The sequence below is a fragment of the Echinops telfairi genome, unplaced genomic scaffold, assembly GCF_000313985.2.
Source record: "Echinops telfairi isolate 266 unplaced genomic scaffold, ASM31398v2 ScPeMD7_7421;HRSCAF=8459, whole genome shotgun sequence".
Taxonomy (NCBI): Eukaryota; Metazoa; Chordata; class Mammalia; order Afrosoricida; family Tenrecidae; genus Echinops; species Echinops telfairi.
The window spans coordinates 15,400,490-15,417,896 of NW_022111321.1; the positions used below are offsets into that span (position 1 = coordinate 15,400,490).

Sequence of the window (17,407 nt, forward strand, 5' to 3'; positions counted from 1 at the left end):
ACCCCGCCCCTACATGACGTCAGACGTTGCCGCAAAGCGCAGACGTGGCCTTGGTTCCGCCCTTCCCGCTGAAGCTCCGCCCCACGTGGCGTCACACGTTGCCGCAAAGCGCAGAGGTGGTCTCCGGGTCCCTGGCCTTTTTCCACTTTCTCAGGGAGGCAGCAGGGCTGAGCGCAGGGAAGGGAGGGTTCTCGGTAGACTGCGTGCCTGTCGACGTAGCGCGACGCCCAGCCCCGCCCTCTCCGCAAGCACGTCGGGAAGAAGGGGGTGGGGCCGCGCTAGCATCCGCGCCATCTCTTCCCGGAGGTGGCAGTGAGGTCCGCTTTCAGTGGATGGTTTACCCGCTCCCTGCCAAGCGGGTCTGCTTAGTGCCAGCCATGGAGGGCGTGCGCTGGGCCTTTTCCTGCGGCACTTGGCTGCCGAGCAGAGCCGAGTGGCTGCTGGCGGTGCGATCGATCCAGCCCGAGGAGAAGGAGCGTATTGGCCAGTTCGTCTTTGCCCGGGACGCAAAGGCAGCCATGGTATTCCAGGTCTTGGGTCTTTACAGCCGAGAAAGCAGGTGCTGGGGAGGTGGGCCGGGCTGCAGACGTCCACCTTGCTGCCCTTGGGTGACGCCCGTATCGGAGCCCACCGAGGGAGCGTGAGCTCGTCGGCGCTGCCGCGACTGATGCGCGTAGGCCTGTTCTCAAGGCCTTTGTATCCATTCGGAGGCTTCAGTTGCCGAAAAATTAGCTCCTCCCCCTTGGTAATCCAAAATAAAGACTGTAGTACATAATAACATAAGTGTAGTGGAGCCCTAAGAGGTAGAAAACAATAATGTTTATATATATAAAGTGTTAGCGAATTATATTTTCCCTAAGCTGGGGCCCATAACCCATGCATAGTCTTGCTATTAAATATCTCAACACTTCCCGGAGCACCATCCACGTGGTAGGCCTTAGAATGTTGACAGTATGGATTAGTTGAGCCTTGCACCCCTGGAACTGGAAAGGGCCTCGCGCTGGATTTCACAGGATGGGTGCAGTCCCACAGGCTAGACGCACAGGATGGGTGCAGTCCCACGCGTAGGCAGCTGTCTAGATAATTTGGGAGACAGTATTTCCAATAGACTCATTTGTTTAAATTTTCTATTTTTTTAATAACAGCTGTAAAGTCCTATTACAAAATACCTGTAGCCCATAGAATGTTGAAACAACCCCTTCATCACTGCTTCAGTGATTTTTAGAATCACTGAATACCTTATTTCAGAATACCATTCACTTTGTGATGTGGGCTGATGATTTTTATTTTGAAGGCATGGGCTGTTTTCTACACTTTCGTTTTTTTAACTAGGAAGAAATTACCAAAAAAGGGCAAACTTCAAAGCCTGCAATATTTGAACGTGTTAACATTGAAGGGAAATTAAAAAACCCGAACATATATGGAATACTCTATTACATTTTGCCATCTTATACTCTTGGATTTTGGGGGTGTTGTGTGTGGTCATTTATTGTTTACTAATGAACGGAGGTGAGAGAGGTTCTATGAGCATCGGTAAACAAGTCATGAATTGCTAGTGGAAGCAGAGCAATGGCTCTGTAACTCGAACACACCTCACTGCCTTAGAGTGCATTCTGCCTACGTGCTCAGATAATGGGGGTAATAGAGCTGCCCGTTGTGCATGTTGTGTATAATAGCAAAGCTAGAGCAGGCCTCCATGGCCCTCCATAGGGGAATAGTCAAGCAAAGTATGGTGTATTGATAACTGAATATACTACTGTTAAAAACAATGCCTAGGTCAGACAGGTATATTCGGCATGTAATGGTTTCCTGGCAGAATGTTTTCTATATTATGGTCTCATCTGTAGCAGAAATATACAAACAGGCATTTAGATAAAAGACTAGACAGATCTCCACTTGCTAGCATTCCTGTTATTAGGGAGAGAATTGCTAATGAGAGATAACTTCTAGCAATGCTTTGTATTTAGTAGTTATTTAATTTTAAGAACTTTTGAAGATTAAGAGTTTAGAACTCACAAAACTGTAATGTGTGATATAAGCAATATGCCGAAATCTGTACTAGACCTTGATTGATAAATAACCTGACATTTTATATGCTTACCAGGCTGGTCGTCTGATGATAAGGAAATTGGTAGCAGAGAAATTGAATATCCCTTGGAATAATATTCGTTTGCAAAGAACTGCAAAAGGAAAACCAGTTCTTGCAAATGACTCATCGAATCCTTATCCCAATTTCAACTTTAACATTTCTCATCAAGGGGACTTCGCGGTACTTGCTTCTGAACCTGAGCTGCAAGTTGGAATTGATATTATGAAGACTAGCTTTCCAGGTAACGTTACAGCACAGACTTCAAGGTTGCAGCGCTGAAATGAAAAGGGTCTTGATAGCTCAGAATGAGCCCTGGTGACACAGTGTGGGTTAAGCATTGGGCGGTTAATTGGCAGTTCAAACGTACCAGTCACTCTGGAAAATGAGGCTTTCTACCTCTGGAAAGATTTCGTGTGAGAAACGCGAAGGAGGAGCAATTTTACTCTGCCCTTTAGGGCTCTTGTGAGTCGGAATCAGCCGGCAATTGGCTTGGGTTTGGTGGTGGCCCAGCCCTTACCTCCTGAGTAATCTCAGGCCACCACGTATGCTATAGATATTTCAATTTAGAAAAAAACGGGTCCAGTACCCAAAAGTCATGTATCTGAAAACATTGTTTTTAAATGGGGCATATTTATTTGAATATTATTAAACTTCTACATAGAAGATAGATTCTCTGTAATGGGGGAATATGTAATGGGTTGCCCAGAGGGAAAGTGAAAATTCCCCTTTGGACTCATGCCTCGGCTTTTTTATAATATTAAATTCAAAACCATTTCCAAAGACTCTTAAATTTTGTGAAGAACTGTAATTCACTTAACACAGTATAAGCCTTATATTTAAGTAATCGATAACACTGTGAATTGAACCCAACCAATGCCCCATTTTGAGTAGCACACTCTTCAAAAGCAATAATTATACCTTAATAATTTCATTTCACATCTTTCAGTAAGTTCTTAGCTTCATGTACATTGTAATCCTCAGGGAAAGCTGCCACGTTTTTGTGCTATATCTAAACCTTGCTCTTGGTAGCACATTTGTATAAGTGAAAATGAAGAACAAACACTTACTGAAATATTTGCATTGCTTATATATTAACGGAAATTTGTAACTGGAGTTTCAGAAGCTGCTAACATTTGTAGGGGGGTTCAGTATGCACCAATACAATTTAACTAGAACACCGATTTCTATCATCGCCATTATCACTAAAATTTAGTGTACATTTACCTGTGCCAGTTCCTTTTTCATATTTCCTGATTTATTTATCTCATCCATCTTCAAAGGGTTCATAGAAAAAGTCCATTGTCTTTTAATTTCTCCACTTTTTCAGGAACTTTTTGAAACCCTGTTATATTTTATCAAAGGATATATATCAGTCTAAGAAGAAAGATCTATTAATCAGAGTACTCACGTCACCCTGATTTCATAGTGCAACTGCCCGGTTTCCACTCTGCCTCCATCATGGGGTCTTGGCTTATGTGAATCCTGTGTGGAAGGCTTTCATTGTTCTTATAGTTCACTTGGATTTTTGCCTGTTCTTGTTGGCTGCCCTCAAGTCGATTCCAACTCTCGAGGACTCCATATGTTAATGTGACAAAAGAACTTTTCAATGCCTGTAATCTTAGGATTCTTTTTCTGTGCTACTGCTGGGTGGGTTTAGGCCGCCAACCTCTAGTTAGCAGTGCAGGCCCAACCATATATATGCATAATAAATGTCAAACGATGACACTGTTTTTAGCTAACAGTCTAGGCTTCATATTAGTATCTCTGTGACTGACTGCTCACCCTTTTTTTTCATTGAATTTTCCCACTGACTACGTTTTCTCTGACCTGCGCATAAACCTCTCTTTTACAAGTATATTTCCAATCTTGGTTGGAAGAGAAGGGCTCTATGGGTAATTATAGAAAAATTCAAACAAGTTTTATTTTGTTTTAAGGGTTTGAGGTTGTTTACTTCAGTAATCCAGTAAAAATTAGGCTTTTCTTCCCCAAGCAATCAAGCACAATTTATTTTAAAATGAGGGCCGATTGCATAGTCAAATTTTAGCTCAAGCTTTCCTGATAGACATCTTCTCTCTATAGGCTCCAATCTATTGATTAATCACATTGGTAATCTTCCCAATATTCACAAATGATGGCATTTGATTGAAGATCCAAGTCTGACCACAACTGTCTTTCCATTCTTTATTCTAAGAATGTTCTAACAATTTGACACACGCATTTACTTTGTGTCCATAACTGTTCCATTAAATCTTCTGTAGCATAGTGCAAGAAAATCTCCATTCCCCCAGTTTTCTGTGGAGGGGAAAACCATATGAACCCAGACAGATAGCGCAAACGGTGCCTTTCCTCCATGAGCTCCTCTGCATTAGGGACCAGACCAGAGGAAGGCCTGTGTCGTTTTCACTGTGGTTTCAGGATAATGGCATCAGTATCCTTTCCTTCCTCTGAACTTTGATCTGGTATCCAACATTGACCTTTTACATTCCAAAAATGAGTATTGCAACGCTTTGCAGTTTCCGTCCTTCTTAGACTTCCTGGAGTACACAGTCCAACTGCAGTAGACAGCCACCCAGGCCCTCCCTGGACACTGGCGCACATGCCCCCGTCCGACTTGTCCTCTTAATACGGGGTGGGTGGGGCACAACGACAAGGCGCCCACTATGGACTTCAGCTGCCTTGCTTGGCAATACGTGTTACCCTGCTAGGCATAAGAGAAGGTAGCAAACATTCTTGATCTGGAGTCTGGATAGGCCTTGAGGGTTTGTTTTATTTTAGCCTGATGGCTTGTTTCATTTACGTGAATGTGTGCATAGGCCTGTTTCCTGGTTGTCATCAGTGTCCCACAGAATTGCTGAGCTCATGGTTGAAAGGATTCCAAGCAGGCATGGGAATGAGCCCATAGGCTTTAAAGCTTGCTGCTGTTCTTCCACAAACTTTCTTTTTCTAAGAGCATAAGTTACTGGAGAAGCCGTTATTTCTTTCAGTCAGCACAACTATACAGTAGTGCTTGGCCCAACAGACTGATACCTGCTTGGGAATGTTGTCTGCCAGAAACAGATTTTTAAAAAAAATCATTTTATTAGGGGCTCATACAACTCCGATCACAATTCACACATACATCAATTGTGTAAAGCACACTTGTACATTCATTGCCCTCATCATTCTCAAAACATTTGCTATTATTTTGTCATATCTTGCACTGTCCAACATCTCCCTCACCCACTTTTCTGTTGTCCCCCTAGGGAGGAGGTCACATGTAGATCCTTGTAATCGGTTCCCCCTTTCCACTCTACCCTTCTGGTATCGCCACTCTCACCACTGGTCCTGAAGGGATCATCCTCCCTGGATTCCCTGTGTTTCCAGTTTCTCTCTGTACCAGTGTACATCCTCTGGTCTAGCCAGATTTATAAGGTAGAATTGGGATCATGATAGTAGGGGGGGAGGAAGCATTTAGGAACTAGAGAAAAGTTGTATGTTTCATCATTGCTACACTGCACCGACTGGCTCGTCTCCTCCCTGCAACCCTTCCGCAAGGGGATGTCCAATTGCCTACAGATGGGCTTTGGGTTTCCACTCCACACTCCCCTCATTCACAATGATAAAATTTTTTGTTCTGATTATGCCTGATACCTGATCCCTTCGACACCTAGTGATCGCACAGGCTGGTGTGTTTCTTCCATGTGGGCTTTGTTGCTTCTGAGCTAGATGGCCGCTTGTTTACCTTCAAGCCTTTAAGACCCCAGACGCTATATCTTTTGATAGCCTAGCACCATCAACTTTCTTTGCCACATTTGCTTATGCACCCATTTGTCTTCAGCTATTGTGTTGGGAAGGTGAGCATCATGGAATGCCAGTTTAATAGAACAAAGTATTTTTGTATTGAGGGAGTACTTGAGTGGAGGCCCAATGTCCATCTGCTACCTTAATACTAAACCTAAACCTGTAAATATATGCACATAGATCTATTTCCCCATCCTCATAAATAAATATATTTACATATGTACATGCCTGTATTTAGACCTCTATAAATGCCCTTTACCTCTTAGCTCTTTGTACTATTTCCTTCTACATTCCTCATGGCTCACTATCAAGTTCAGCCTTCATTTGGGTTTCAGTAATTCCTCTTGGTTACGTTACCCTTGGTCACGCCCTACCAGGCCTCCTACACCCTCCTCACCACCGATTTGGTTCACTTGTTCCCTTGTCCCTGGGTTTGTTACCACCACTTCCTTTCCCCCCACCTCCCCCTCTCCCATGTCGCCCGGAACTGTCGGTCCTGTTGTTTTCTCCTCCAGATTGTTCTTCCAGCCTATCTTATTTAGACAGACCTGCAGAGATAATAACATACACAAAAACAAGACAGAGCAAAACCAAGCAACCAAAGAAAACAAAGCAACAACAACAGAAACAGATTTTATTGACAGTTGGCCTGATAGGCATTGATGGCTTATGACCCTATTGGATAATCAAATAATTACTAATGGGAGTATCATAAATGATAGGAAAGTAGTTGAGCAACAATTAAAGATTGTGTTTGTGCTCATTATGTTCCCTTGGACCTGTATGTCCCCATCCTCCCAAGTAGTTTTGATTGACTAATTGAGTATTGTTTTTTGAGTAATCATGATAGTCAGCGGGTTCCTTCCTTCCTTAGACTATTTCATTGCCTAAAAGCTTTTGCTATGCTCAGTTACGCTCAGCAAAGAAATGGTTCCCAGTTGTTGCCAGTGTCGTGATGCATTCATAGTTAACTAAGCCCCAGGATTGCTCCATGAGGGGAGGAAGGAGGCACTGGTTAGCTTCTTGGGGGACGCAGTTGAATTGCTTTACTTCGCACAGGTAGGGTCTTAGCAGTTACCCTAGTTGTTACTTTGCAGCATTTGTATTTTAAACTGGTAGTAGATCTTGAACTGCAGGATAGACTGGCGCTCTGGGGCAGGGGTTTCCCAAAGTGGGTGATAGCACCCCCAGTGGGGTGCAAGAAGGACCCAGGGGGACTGCAAAAGCAGATAACTACTATTCTGATTATGGGCTATTGTACAAAAGTTTTTAATTGCTAAGGGGGTGTTGAATAAATGTGTGTGTGTGTATGATATATATATATATATATATTTATATATATATATATAAATATATATATATATTTATTTATTTATTTTGTTTTTTGCTGTAAAGGGGAGGCAGGCCAAATAAGTTTGGGAACCTCTGCTCTAGGGGCAATATTGGTGTATTTAAGAGACTCAATTCCATTACTCTCATCTAATCTGCAGTGAACATCATCTAGGAACTTGGAGTCTTCTAATCAGCCCATTTCTGCTGGCGCATTTCCTCTCCCCTTGCTGCTGTGGCAGTGCAGGAGACCATATGATTGCTTTGAGGTCCCTCCTAATGGCTTACCTACTATCAAAGTGATTGTCCCAGCCATCGCTTTACACTCTACGTAATACAGAGAGGAACCTTACACATGGTACAAAGTAGGCACTCCCTGAATATGTGTTCAGTGACTGCCCTGCGTAGATATTATAAAATGGTGTGGGCTCCGGCACAGCTGCCTTGCCAGGGCCATGCATTCCATGCCCTGCAAGGATGCTGACTTTCAGGTCATTGTAACACTCCCTGGTTGGTTATTCACTTATTTTCTAGTTTTTATCTACCATTAAATACCCTTGTGTTTATAAAGAGAATAGCCTTTTGAAATGTTCAGTTGTCGTCTTATATTTGCAAAGTGAGGCAAGATAGGGTGGACAGGACACTGCTCTACAGCCATGACCTGAATTTGGGAAAAGATGGATATTTTTCCTCACAAGTTTTTATATTTTCAAGTTTACATATGTATTCCTAATTTGCAGTATCATTTCATAGCCAGGAAGGTGTAGAACATGTTTCTTGTCTCTTTCCACTGTGCTGTCTCTCTTGGACTATTTTCTGGACTCCTCATTGGCATAGTGGTTACCTGTAGGCTGCTAGCTTCAAGGTCAGCAGTTTGAAACCACCAGCTGCTCTGTGGAAGGAAGATGGGGCAGTCTACTGACGGTCTTGGAAACTTGGCCGTTCTGCCTTGCCCAAGAGGGTCGCCATGAGTGGGTATTGACTCGAAGGCAGTGAATTTTCTGTTTTGTTTTTCTTGAATTGGTTATTCCATATTACTCTCTGTTCTACCAACCCAGTCCGCGTCCTCTGTACACAGAGGGGTATTTCACAATCCCTGCAGCACTTTGGGACAAGGATGGAGATGTCAACCATAAGGCTGATGATTCAAGTGCTAGTCCATAGGATGAAATTTAAGCCTCTTAGCAGGGTCCTGTTTTCTTGTTCCCACCTGCTTTGGCACTCTCCTCTCTGGCTGCTCTCCTTGGCGTTCATGCTTCCATGGCAGGCTCTTTCCTGCTCAGGGTCATTGCAAAAATGGGTTCTGCAGCCTGAGCTCTTCACTCTTGTCTACCTGAGACCTGAAGAATGAGAAGCAGCAAATGTCTCAGAAATGCTCTTCCTAACCGGTTGTCTGATCTTTCAGAGCATCCGGCCTGTGACCCTTCTCACATATAATTAGGAGACCTTTGGCTATTCTCTTCCTCACTCCTGGACAAGCGCAGGAGCCATGTTTATTTTGTTCTGTTCACTATCTGCGAACCCACTAGTGTCTGGCCCATAGCACATGCTCACTAACTATTTGTTGAATGTATAAGTGATACAAAGGAGTCGAGGGGACCTTTTATCTCAAGTTCTTTTTAAGATACAGGGTTTCAGAAAGTTCATGGAAAAATTGAATGAGAAGAAAATGGAATTTTTCTGTAAACTGTTGAAGCCCCCTGTGTTTCATCTACTTATTGAAGAAATGTAGCCACATGAGAAGCGATAGTCCTAGCATTCTTGTGCTTATCAGTGAATTAGGGTGATACAGCTCCTCCTCACACATCCCGTTCCTTTCCTTGCTGCATCATCTGTTACCATGCTCAGGTTCTCCTTTTACCGTGGTGGTTGCTGCCATCTGTCCCGCTGTCTCTTCTGTCTCGGCTGTCCTACATTCCTGGAGGTCTGCATTTCCCAGAATGCTGTTGAACAACACAAAACAAAAGGCCCATTGCCACCAAGCCAGTTCTTACTCCTGGCAGCTCCATATGCTGTCGAGTTGAACTGCTCTGTGGGGTTTTCAAGTTGTGATCCTAATAGGAACGCAGTTTTCCAGGCCTCTCCTCCACTGTGCTGGCAAGTGGGTTCGAACTGCCATCGTGTCGTTTAGCAGGTGAGGGCAAACCATTTGCTTCACCCAGTGAACTTTTCTGTGCTGTTTCACCTTTAAGGAGGACGATGTTGCTGGTTCTGCTCAGGAACATACAGGAGGTTTTGATTGTGCAATCTGTGAAGCCTGTTTTGGCAGCTCAGGTACTTGGAGAGCTGCCCTGGAGCACGCAGAAGGGTACTGCTCAATTCCCCATGAATACAGTCTGTTCCATTTTCTTTAAGAAAGGGCGGTGTGGGGAGCTCACCCCAAATGAGATGCTGTTACATACACATTTTTGGAAAGGAAATGAAGTGGATGTGCTTTGAGGCTCCAGTCCTTAGTGGGAAGATGTTTTCACAGTCTGCAATAACAACTGAAGGTTTTAGCTCTGAATTGTCTTGTTACAGGGTGAACAAACTTTTAGTTAGTATGTGGTCTTGATCAGTGCAGAGCACCTGACAGTTTACCGGTGTATCACAGACTACTTTCCCTGAAGATTAAGCAGTCAGCAGAGATGTGGTTTTCTAAAGTTCTGTGTCAGTTTTTTAGTTATTTTATTTTCTTGTCATTTGTGTGCATCTCACTACATTCAGAAGCTCTCTCCAAACCAAACTCATTGCCATTGAGTCAAATCTTGACACATAGCGACCTTATAAAACTGCCCCCCTGGGTTTCTGAGACTAAATCTTTACGAGAGCAGAAAGCCTCATCTTTCTTCCTCCGAGTAGCTGGTGGTTTTGAACTGCTGACCTTGTGGTTAGCAGCCCAACATGGAACGCACTATGCCAAGAAGGCTCCTTTACATTCCTAAAGGTGTACTAAGATGCTAAAAGAGGATTGTAGTAGTCATGACTACGTGATGATTTTTACTAGAACCATTTTACCTTTATAGTCTGATGCTGCCTTCATGTAGTTGGAGGCACACAAATACTGATACTTTCTGCACATTTTGGAAAAATTCCAATTCCCTAGGTTCACTTTATAGTTAACAGGATATTTACCCACTGTGTATTTGCTGCAAAATGCCACAGTGTGGCACTGTTGTGCTTTGGCTGACTTTAGCAACAAGTCACCTATTCCGCTTACTGCTGGAGCTCTGCTTTGTGCTGTAGGAAAGATGCTTTTTAAAGTATATGAGGATGCATTCATGTCAGATTAGTTTTGAGTAATATACAATCAATTTTATGATTGCTTTCCTTCCATTGATTGTGTTAGATTGCTTTTTATGTTAATCAGTTTGTTATTATTAGCATGCATACTTAAAAATTTTCCCTTTGATTGCCCATCCAATTTAGTTAAAAATCAGAGGGCTTCTAGCAGGTGACAAATCATAACTAGAAGAAACCAGCAAACAAAGTGACACTAGAGATGATAGCAGGCATAGCTTGTCCACATTGTTGGCTTCTTGGTTACTAATTCAGCATTTTCACTCATATATGTGATGTTCTCTTCCAAATTCAAATGAGAGAAACCACTTCTCTCATTGCCGTTACACAATCCGTACCAGAATCCAGTCAAGGGGGTTCAACGGTCTTCCAGTCACATGCATTCTGCGCTCTTGTCCCTTTTGTAAGCTGCAGTGCAGTGCTTAAAGTGCTCTTTAAGGTGTCTTTGCCAAGCCCAGTACGTGGTAGTCATTGATTTTAACCGAAGTCTTTTCCTACAGGGGTTTCCAGGTAATGGAATATTGGGGAGTGAGCACCAGACTGCCAAAGGAGTCCCTGGCCCCCAATGCTAAGAATGCTCTGCCCTTAAGGATCCTCAGATGGCAGTTTAATATTTCAGTTCTGTTACGCAAGATGATTTTGAAGCTTTGCTAGTCTGCTTCTAGGAAGTACCAGTCTGTTAACAATCATGTAAACAGATACAAATTATAAACACAATGTCATTTCTAATGTGGATTATAATATAGGGCTAAGAGTTAAAGGAGTCTGGTGAATTTGAAATGGGTGAGGGATTTGTCTTGACCTAATTAATGGACCACCAAAAAAGAGAAAGCACTGCCATTGGATCAGTTCTGATTCATGGCAACCCGATAGGACAGGGCAGCAGCTCAGTCAATGCCCAGTCAAACCCAGTCTGCCACGAGGGCACCTTGTGGGCCACAAGAGGGTACCAATTTGGGTATTTTGAAGTGGAGATGATAGGGAGATTAGAAACTTATTTTGTGGAAGTACTGACATTTATATTTCAACTTTTAAGATATTTGATAGGGAAGATGAAGATAAAGAGAGGGACCAGGTCTCTTTTACTCATTTCTGCATGTAGCACTTAACTCAGTTTTTAGAACAAATGATCTAGCAGTTCAGTGACTTCGCGTGGAAGAAGTCTGTGATTAAATATTAGTGAAGCATTAAATAGGAAACGTTGACATCTTCTTTTATGGGACTTGCTTCACCCACTAAGAAAGACCACTGAAACTGGTGGCATCAAGCATCGTCGTCAGAGATGTAGGGGCTTCTGGAGGTGACAAATGATTAAGGGCTCAACAACTAGCTGAAATGTTAGCAATGGGAGCCCAACAAGAAGCCTCCCGTAAGACAGGCTTGGCATCTCCCTCTGAAAGGTTACCGCTTTGAAAAGCTGATAGACCCAATTGTACTCTGACAACATGGGTTCCCCATTTAGAATCAACTCCACAGCAACTGGTAACTAAGTAGTTGCTCCACGAACATGAATTGTATCATGTTTTGATGCTACCTTTTTAAAAGTTGTACTCAGCCAGTTGGGGATCTTGAAATGTGGAGTTGGCATTTGAGATACGAAAGTTCAAGTTTAGGCAAACATAATTGTAACATTTAAGAAGCTAATGTACGAAGACCACCTTGTATTTTAATTTATACTTCAGTTCTTCCTTCTGAGAATCAGATCCTTTGAGTTCTGGCCGTCCTTGGCTGTTTTCAGGTTTGATAGAGCTCAGTTTCCTCATCTGTAAACAAGGGCAATCTGTTAGGATCTCAGAAACAAACAAAATTCTGAGGCTTACATTTCTGAAGACAGCATGCCGCAACTGATGTTTGCAGCTTCTCAAACTGCACTCTATTGGAGTAGACCCACATGGTTGTGCAAATACAAAATTAAACTAATGAAAGTTAAATGCAATTTCATTTTCTCAGTTACCTTAACCATGTGCCAAGTGAGCTGTCATCTGTGTGGCTAGCACCTATCATATTGGGCAGACAGGTAGAGAATATTTCTTTCATCAGGTAGAGAGTTTTGTTGGAAAGTGTTCCTTTTGAAATGTAAGCATGCCTTCAAAAAATATTGGATGACTTTACTTACATTTGTTTATCTTATAAGTAAAACTTTAACCACATAAAGTTTCTTATTCCACACGTATCTGCAGTTTTGGACCCATTATTCATATGGCAAAACTGAAAGTTTGTTTTTTAGTTAATTAAGAAATGCAGATGTTTGGTGAGTTGCATGAAATGTTTCTGTTATAGGTTACACTGGTTTATTTAGTTCCATGTTTTTAGAGGAGGAGAGTGGAAAGATACATAGGAAACAGGAATTTTTCTGTGAACTCTTGAAGCTCTTCTGTAGAGGGAATAGGAAGGCGGCATAGTTCTTCAGCTCTCTTGGGCATGAGGAAGAGCCTCTCTCTCCATTATAATGGAGTTAACAAAGGTATTAGAATTCCTAATACAGTTCTCATTGTTGTTGGGTACCTTGAAGTTGATTCTGAATCACTGCAGCCCTGTGCATAATAGAATGCAGCACTGCCTGGTCTTGTGCTGGGCGCACAGTTGTTATGTGTGAGCCCAGTGGTGTAGCTGTTGGAGCCTGCCGACGAGTCAAAGGGTCCTGAAAGGGGGAGTGAGGATTAAGGAAAAAAAGAGAGACAGAAAGTATTGAGAGGGCAACAGTGAATACTGAAGCCCTGAGTTTATTCTACATCTTCCTTTTATACATGCAGAAACAACCCCGGGTTATATTTTTCTCATTGTTAAGCAAGCACAATGGATACACATCAACAACTCTATGTTTTTCCAAACCAAGCATCCTTGAGAAAATTAACCATCCTGATTTCCCATAACTCACATACATCCTTGTTCTTTCTCGTAGTCTCAATGTCAAGCCGCAGAAGCAAACAGCAGGTGCACCTGGGTCATGAGACTTCTCAGCCGTTTCAAGGCTGAGTCGTAATGGCCTCCAACACGTAGCCATTGTGCCAGTTCATCTCCTTGAAGGTCTTGCTATGTGTCACTGTTCTTGCATTTTACCAAGTGGGATGTCCTCCTCCAGGGGCTGGTCTCTTCTGAGAACTTGCCCCAAAGTGCTACATCTGCCATCTTTGCTTCTAACGAACACTGTGGCTGCTCTTTGTTCAAGATGGATGTCTTCATTTTTTCCAGGCAGTTTTTGGTATATTTCATCTGTAATAACATCGTAGAGTTCCTGTAGTGGGTGAACAGGGAAATGGAAATGATCCCATTGGTATCAAACCTTTATGTTTAAAGAATTTAAGTTGCTAACAACAAATTAGGAAAAATAAATACTTCTTGCTGTTTATAGTAGTTAGAACTTTACCTCACTATAAATTTGAACCATTTAAAAGTAAGACAGAGTTATTTTATGTTAGTTTCTTTAGAATGCTAACCTAATTATGTTAAAGAATATAATTGAGAATTCTGACTCATGCATTTCTCAACAGAGACAGGTTTAGAGGGGGGTTTTGTACTTAATTTTACAACTCACTTGGTTTTTAAAATTGTCTGTTAGAATTTGTTCCGTGTAAATATAGTAGTGTTTTGTTCTTCTTAAGTGGTTCAGTGAGATAGAAACCATACAAGTCTTAACTTTTGTCATGCAGTTCTCATATCATTTTAATGGAAATAATATCTTGGAAGGGTTAAAAATGGATGCTACAAATAAGACTTGTTTATATAGTTTATGTCTTGCATTTCATTTTAGAACTTAACTCAATTATCATAGGGAAGTCATCAGTAGTTTTTATTTTTGGCCCATTGAAAAATAAGAAAAAAGTTTTGGCACACAAAACTACAGGTATCTGCTCTTACATAGAGTGTATTTGGTTTACCTATACTGAAAGATCTATTTAATGTTCTTTCCTGCCTTCTTAGTCTAATGTGTATCATTTTGGTCCAGCTAGTCTCAAATATAGTGGGTGCATTTCTCTTAAAAATCTCAGGCATTCTTACTTCTTAAAATTGAACTTACTCACAGTCATCGGGACCCTATAGGACAGCATAGAGCTGCCCTGTGACTGTCTTGAGACGATAATTCTGTACTTGAGTAGAAAGTCCTGTCTTTCTCCCACAGAGTGGCTGGTGGTTTTGAACTGTTTACCTCGGTGTTAGCAGTCCAACCAGTACCTGAAAAGGTGATCCTGAGAGGACTGCAAAGTTACTCTTCTTTGAAGGGAGTAATAGTCACAATGAAGGGATCCCTTGTCTGATATAACCCTTGCTCCCCTTGCAAAGTATTATGAATGGCTGGTTTCTTGTTAGAATCCCCGAGCCTACGACTGTTGTCTGTCTTCCTGAATTATGGCACCTATTCCTTAGACACTCAGTAATATTTGTTGATTAAAGCGTGGATGCTGGGAAAGTTTTTATATTGTTTAAGTTGGGCTTGAAAGTTAAGCCACCATCTCCTGTCATTTATTTTTAGGATACTTTGAGATATTATATTGAGTAGTGACACTAGGGATGCTGTATATTTAAAAACAATGCACCACGCGGAGTGGACAGTAATGTGAGTTTTAAAGAAGTAGCTAAGTGGCTCCTCCCTCGGAAGGCAGAGGAAGAGCGCAGAGGAAGGGCCGGGTCCTGAGCCGGGACTCCTGCAGGCCGGCTTCTGATGTAACTTCGCGCCAGTCACTTCACCGCTCTGAACCTCAAGGGAGAAATGAAAATGGGCACTGTAAACACAAAACAGAAAAAGAAGCTTTTTCAGTGGCATTTCAGAAAAGAATCAAAATTGAAATATGCTGACTTTATTTTAGACAAGTCATATTAGAAAATAAGTTGAAAAGCAGCAAATTTTGAATAAGTGAGTACATAGTAATTTTCCAAACATAGTGATATTTTTGGATAAAAGAATGATCTTTAGCTTTCTACCACTACTTCCTCTACAAAGTTAACAGAAAGAGCTATCCACCTATTACTTAGTATTTGTGACTGGTACGGCTGCCAAATTTCATCCTGTTTATTAATGATACTAGAGTTTCCCTCCATTAAATTTAGCAATTCGGCTTAGCATTACTGATTAATATTAATTCACTTTTCTGTCTCTGGATTAAACCCTGCTTCTTGTGGTATGTTACTCCTTTAATTTTTTTTTTTTTTACCACTTTTGGTTTGTTGGTATTTTACATAAATGGTTATCAGTGCATTGAAGAGTGGAATTAGCCTATAATTTTATTTTTGTGTGCGCTTGAACACTGTGCTGATGTAACAGCGGCTATTCTGTAATTTTTCATTTGACAGGTCGCGGTTCAATTCCAGAGTTCTTCCATATTATGAAAAGAAAATTCACAAACAAGGAGTGGGAGACCATCAAAAGCTTTAAGGACGAATGGACTCAACTGGATATGTTTTATAGAAATTGGGTAAAGTTTCTAAGTTGAAAAGTTTATCATGATTCTGTTATAGTTGAGCAAAAATGTTTTGGTTAGGAATTTATATCATGATTGAAATTAATGAGTCATTACTGAGAAACTTCTTGGGTTTTGTGCATAATCTCTTGCATTATAATGGCATTTTAAGACTTAACCTATCTTTAGTACTCACAAGATCACATTATTAAAGGTAAATCAACACATATTTATCATCCTTTGTCACTACTATTTTTAAACTTACAGAAATGTGCATAGCCTTACTGAATGTACCGCATGCTTAGATAGCATTTGCTCCACAACAATCCTCAGAGAAAGGTGCTAGCATTATCCTATGGTAGGCGTGGGGATGGTGGCACAAAGTGATTCAATGATGAGTTACAGCTGCTTTGTCTCCAGTTTTCTAAGGGAACCTTATAGCTATAATACAGTGTAGTGTAAAAAATCCAGATGTGTTGAGACTTATAGATTTTATGAAAAATCGACTAACAAATTATTTCTCTCATATTAGGCATTGAAAGAAAGCTTTATAAAAGCCATTGGTATTGGACTAGGATTTGAATTACAACGACTTGAATTTGATATATCCCCATTAAACTTGGATATAGGCCAAGTTTATAGAGAAACTCGTTTATTCCTAGATGGGAAGGAAGAAAAAGAATGGGTATTTGAGGTAAGATATTTATCAAAACTGTTGTTAAGAATTTTCATACTTTACTTGTGGGTGCAATAAAGAATGGGTATTTGAGGTAAGATATTTATCAAAACTGTTGTAAGAATTTTCATACTTTAATTGTGGGTGCTATAGATATATATATTTGTGTATATGTATATACAAGAATAGATACAGGCGTTTGAGGGTGGCACAAATGATAACTCTGCCTAGCTGCCAAATGAGAGCTCAGAGGCTTGAATCCGTGCAGAGGTGATGTGGCAGAGAGGTTGACTGTAAAGCACAGCTCTTCCCTGGCTTGGCACGTGGAGTTGGTGCTGTGAATTGGAACCAGCTTGAAGGCCTCTGGCACTGGTAGAATGAACACGACGTGAATCCAGGCCTGGTGCTCTGAATGGGAAGCTGGGGGTAGGATTTTCATCCTAACATTTAAGATACTACTTTAATGATGAGTCACAGTCAGGAAAGGAAACAGCAGAAGGGAGCGGGGCACAGGCATAGGAGAACATAGGGTCTCTGTAAAGACCCTCAAATGGAAATAGCTCTGAGTATGAAAAGCCTACAGAGGCTAATTTCACTGGACCCCAAGGTGACTTACTAATAGTTCCACCTGAGGCTGTGAAAGTAATGTGGGCATTTTTGGTGGGATTAAAGATTTTAATATCATTCTATATTATGGTTTCTGTCACTAACCATTCTTGATTATTGGAATCATCCAACATAGACTCACTAAGCCCGAAAAAAATTAGGGGACTACTGGAGCAATTTATGTAATTATTTCTCTGGCTTAGTTAAAATTAGGGATACAGAACTTTTTAAAAAATTAGGCTTTAAAAAAAA

At 41.4% G+C, this 17,407-nt stretch overlaps 1 protein-coding gene across 1 annotated transcript in view; it reads left to right on the forward strand.

Moving 5' to 3' along the window:
* The first annotated feature begins 254 nt into the window (after positions 1–254).
* AASDHPPT (aminoadipate-semialdehyde dehydrogenase-phosphopantetheinyl transferase) overlaps positions 255–17,407 on the forward strand; it is a 27,869-nt gene continuing 10,716 nt past the window's right edge. The window contains exons 1-4 of the mRNA XM_045297779.1: positions 255–521; positions 2,105–2,330; positions 15,767–15,888; positions 16,406–16,567. Coding sequence (XP_045153714.1) covers positions 333–521; positions 2,105–2,330; positions 15,767–15,888; positions 16,406–16,567 — 699 coding nt within the window. The 5' untranslated portion in view covers positions 255–332. The remainder of the gene's footprint in view (positions 522–2,104; positions 2,331–15,766; positions 15,889–16,405; positions 16,568–17,407) is intronic.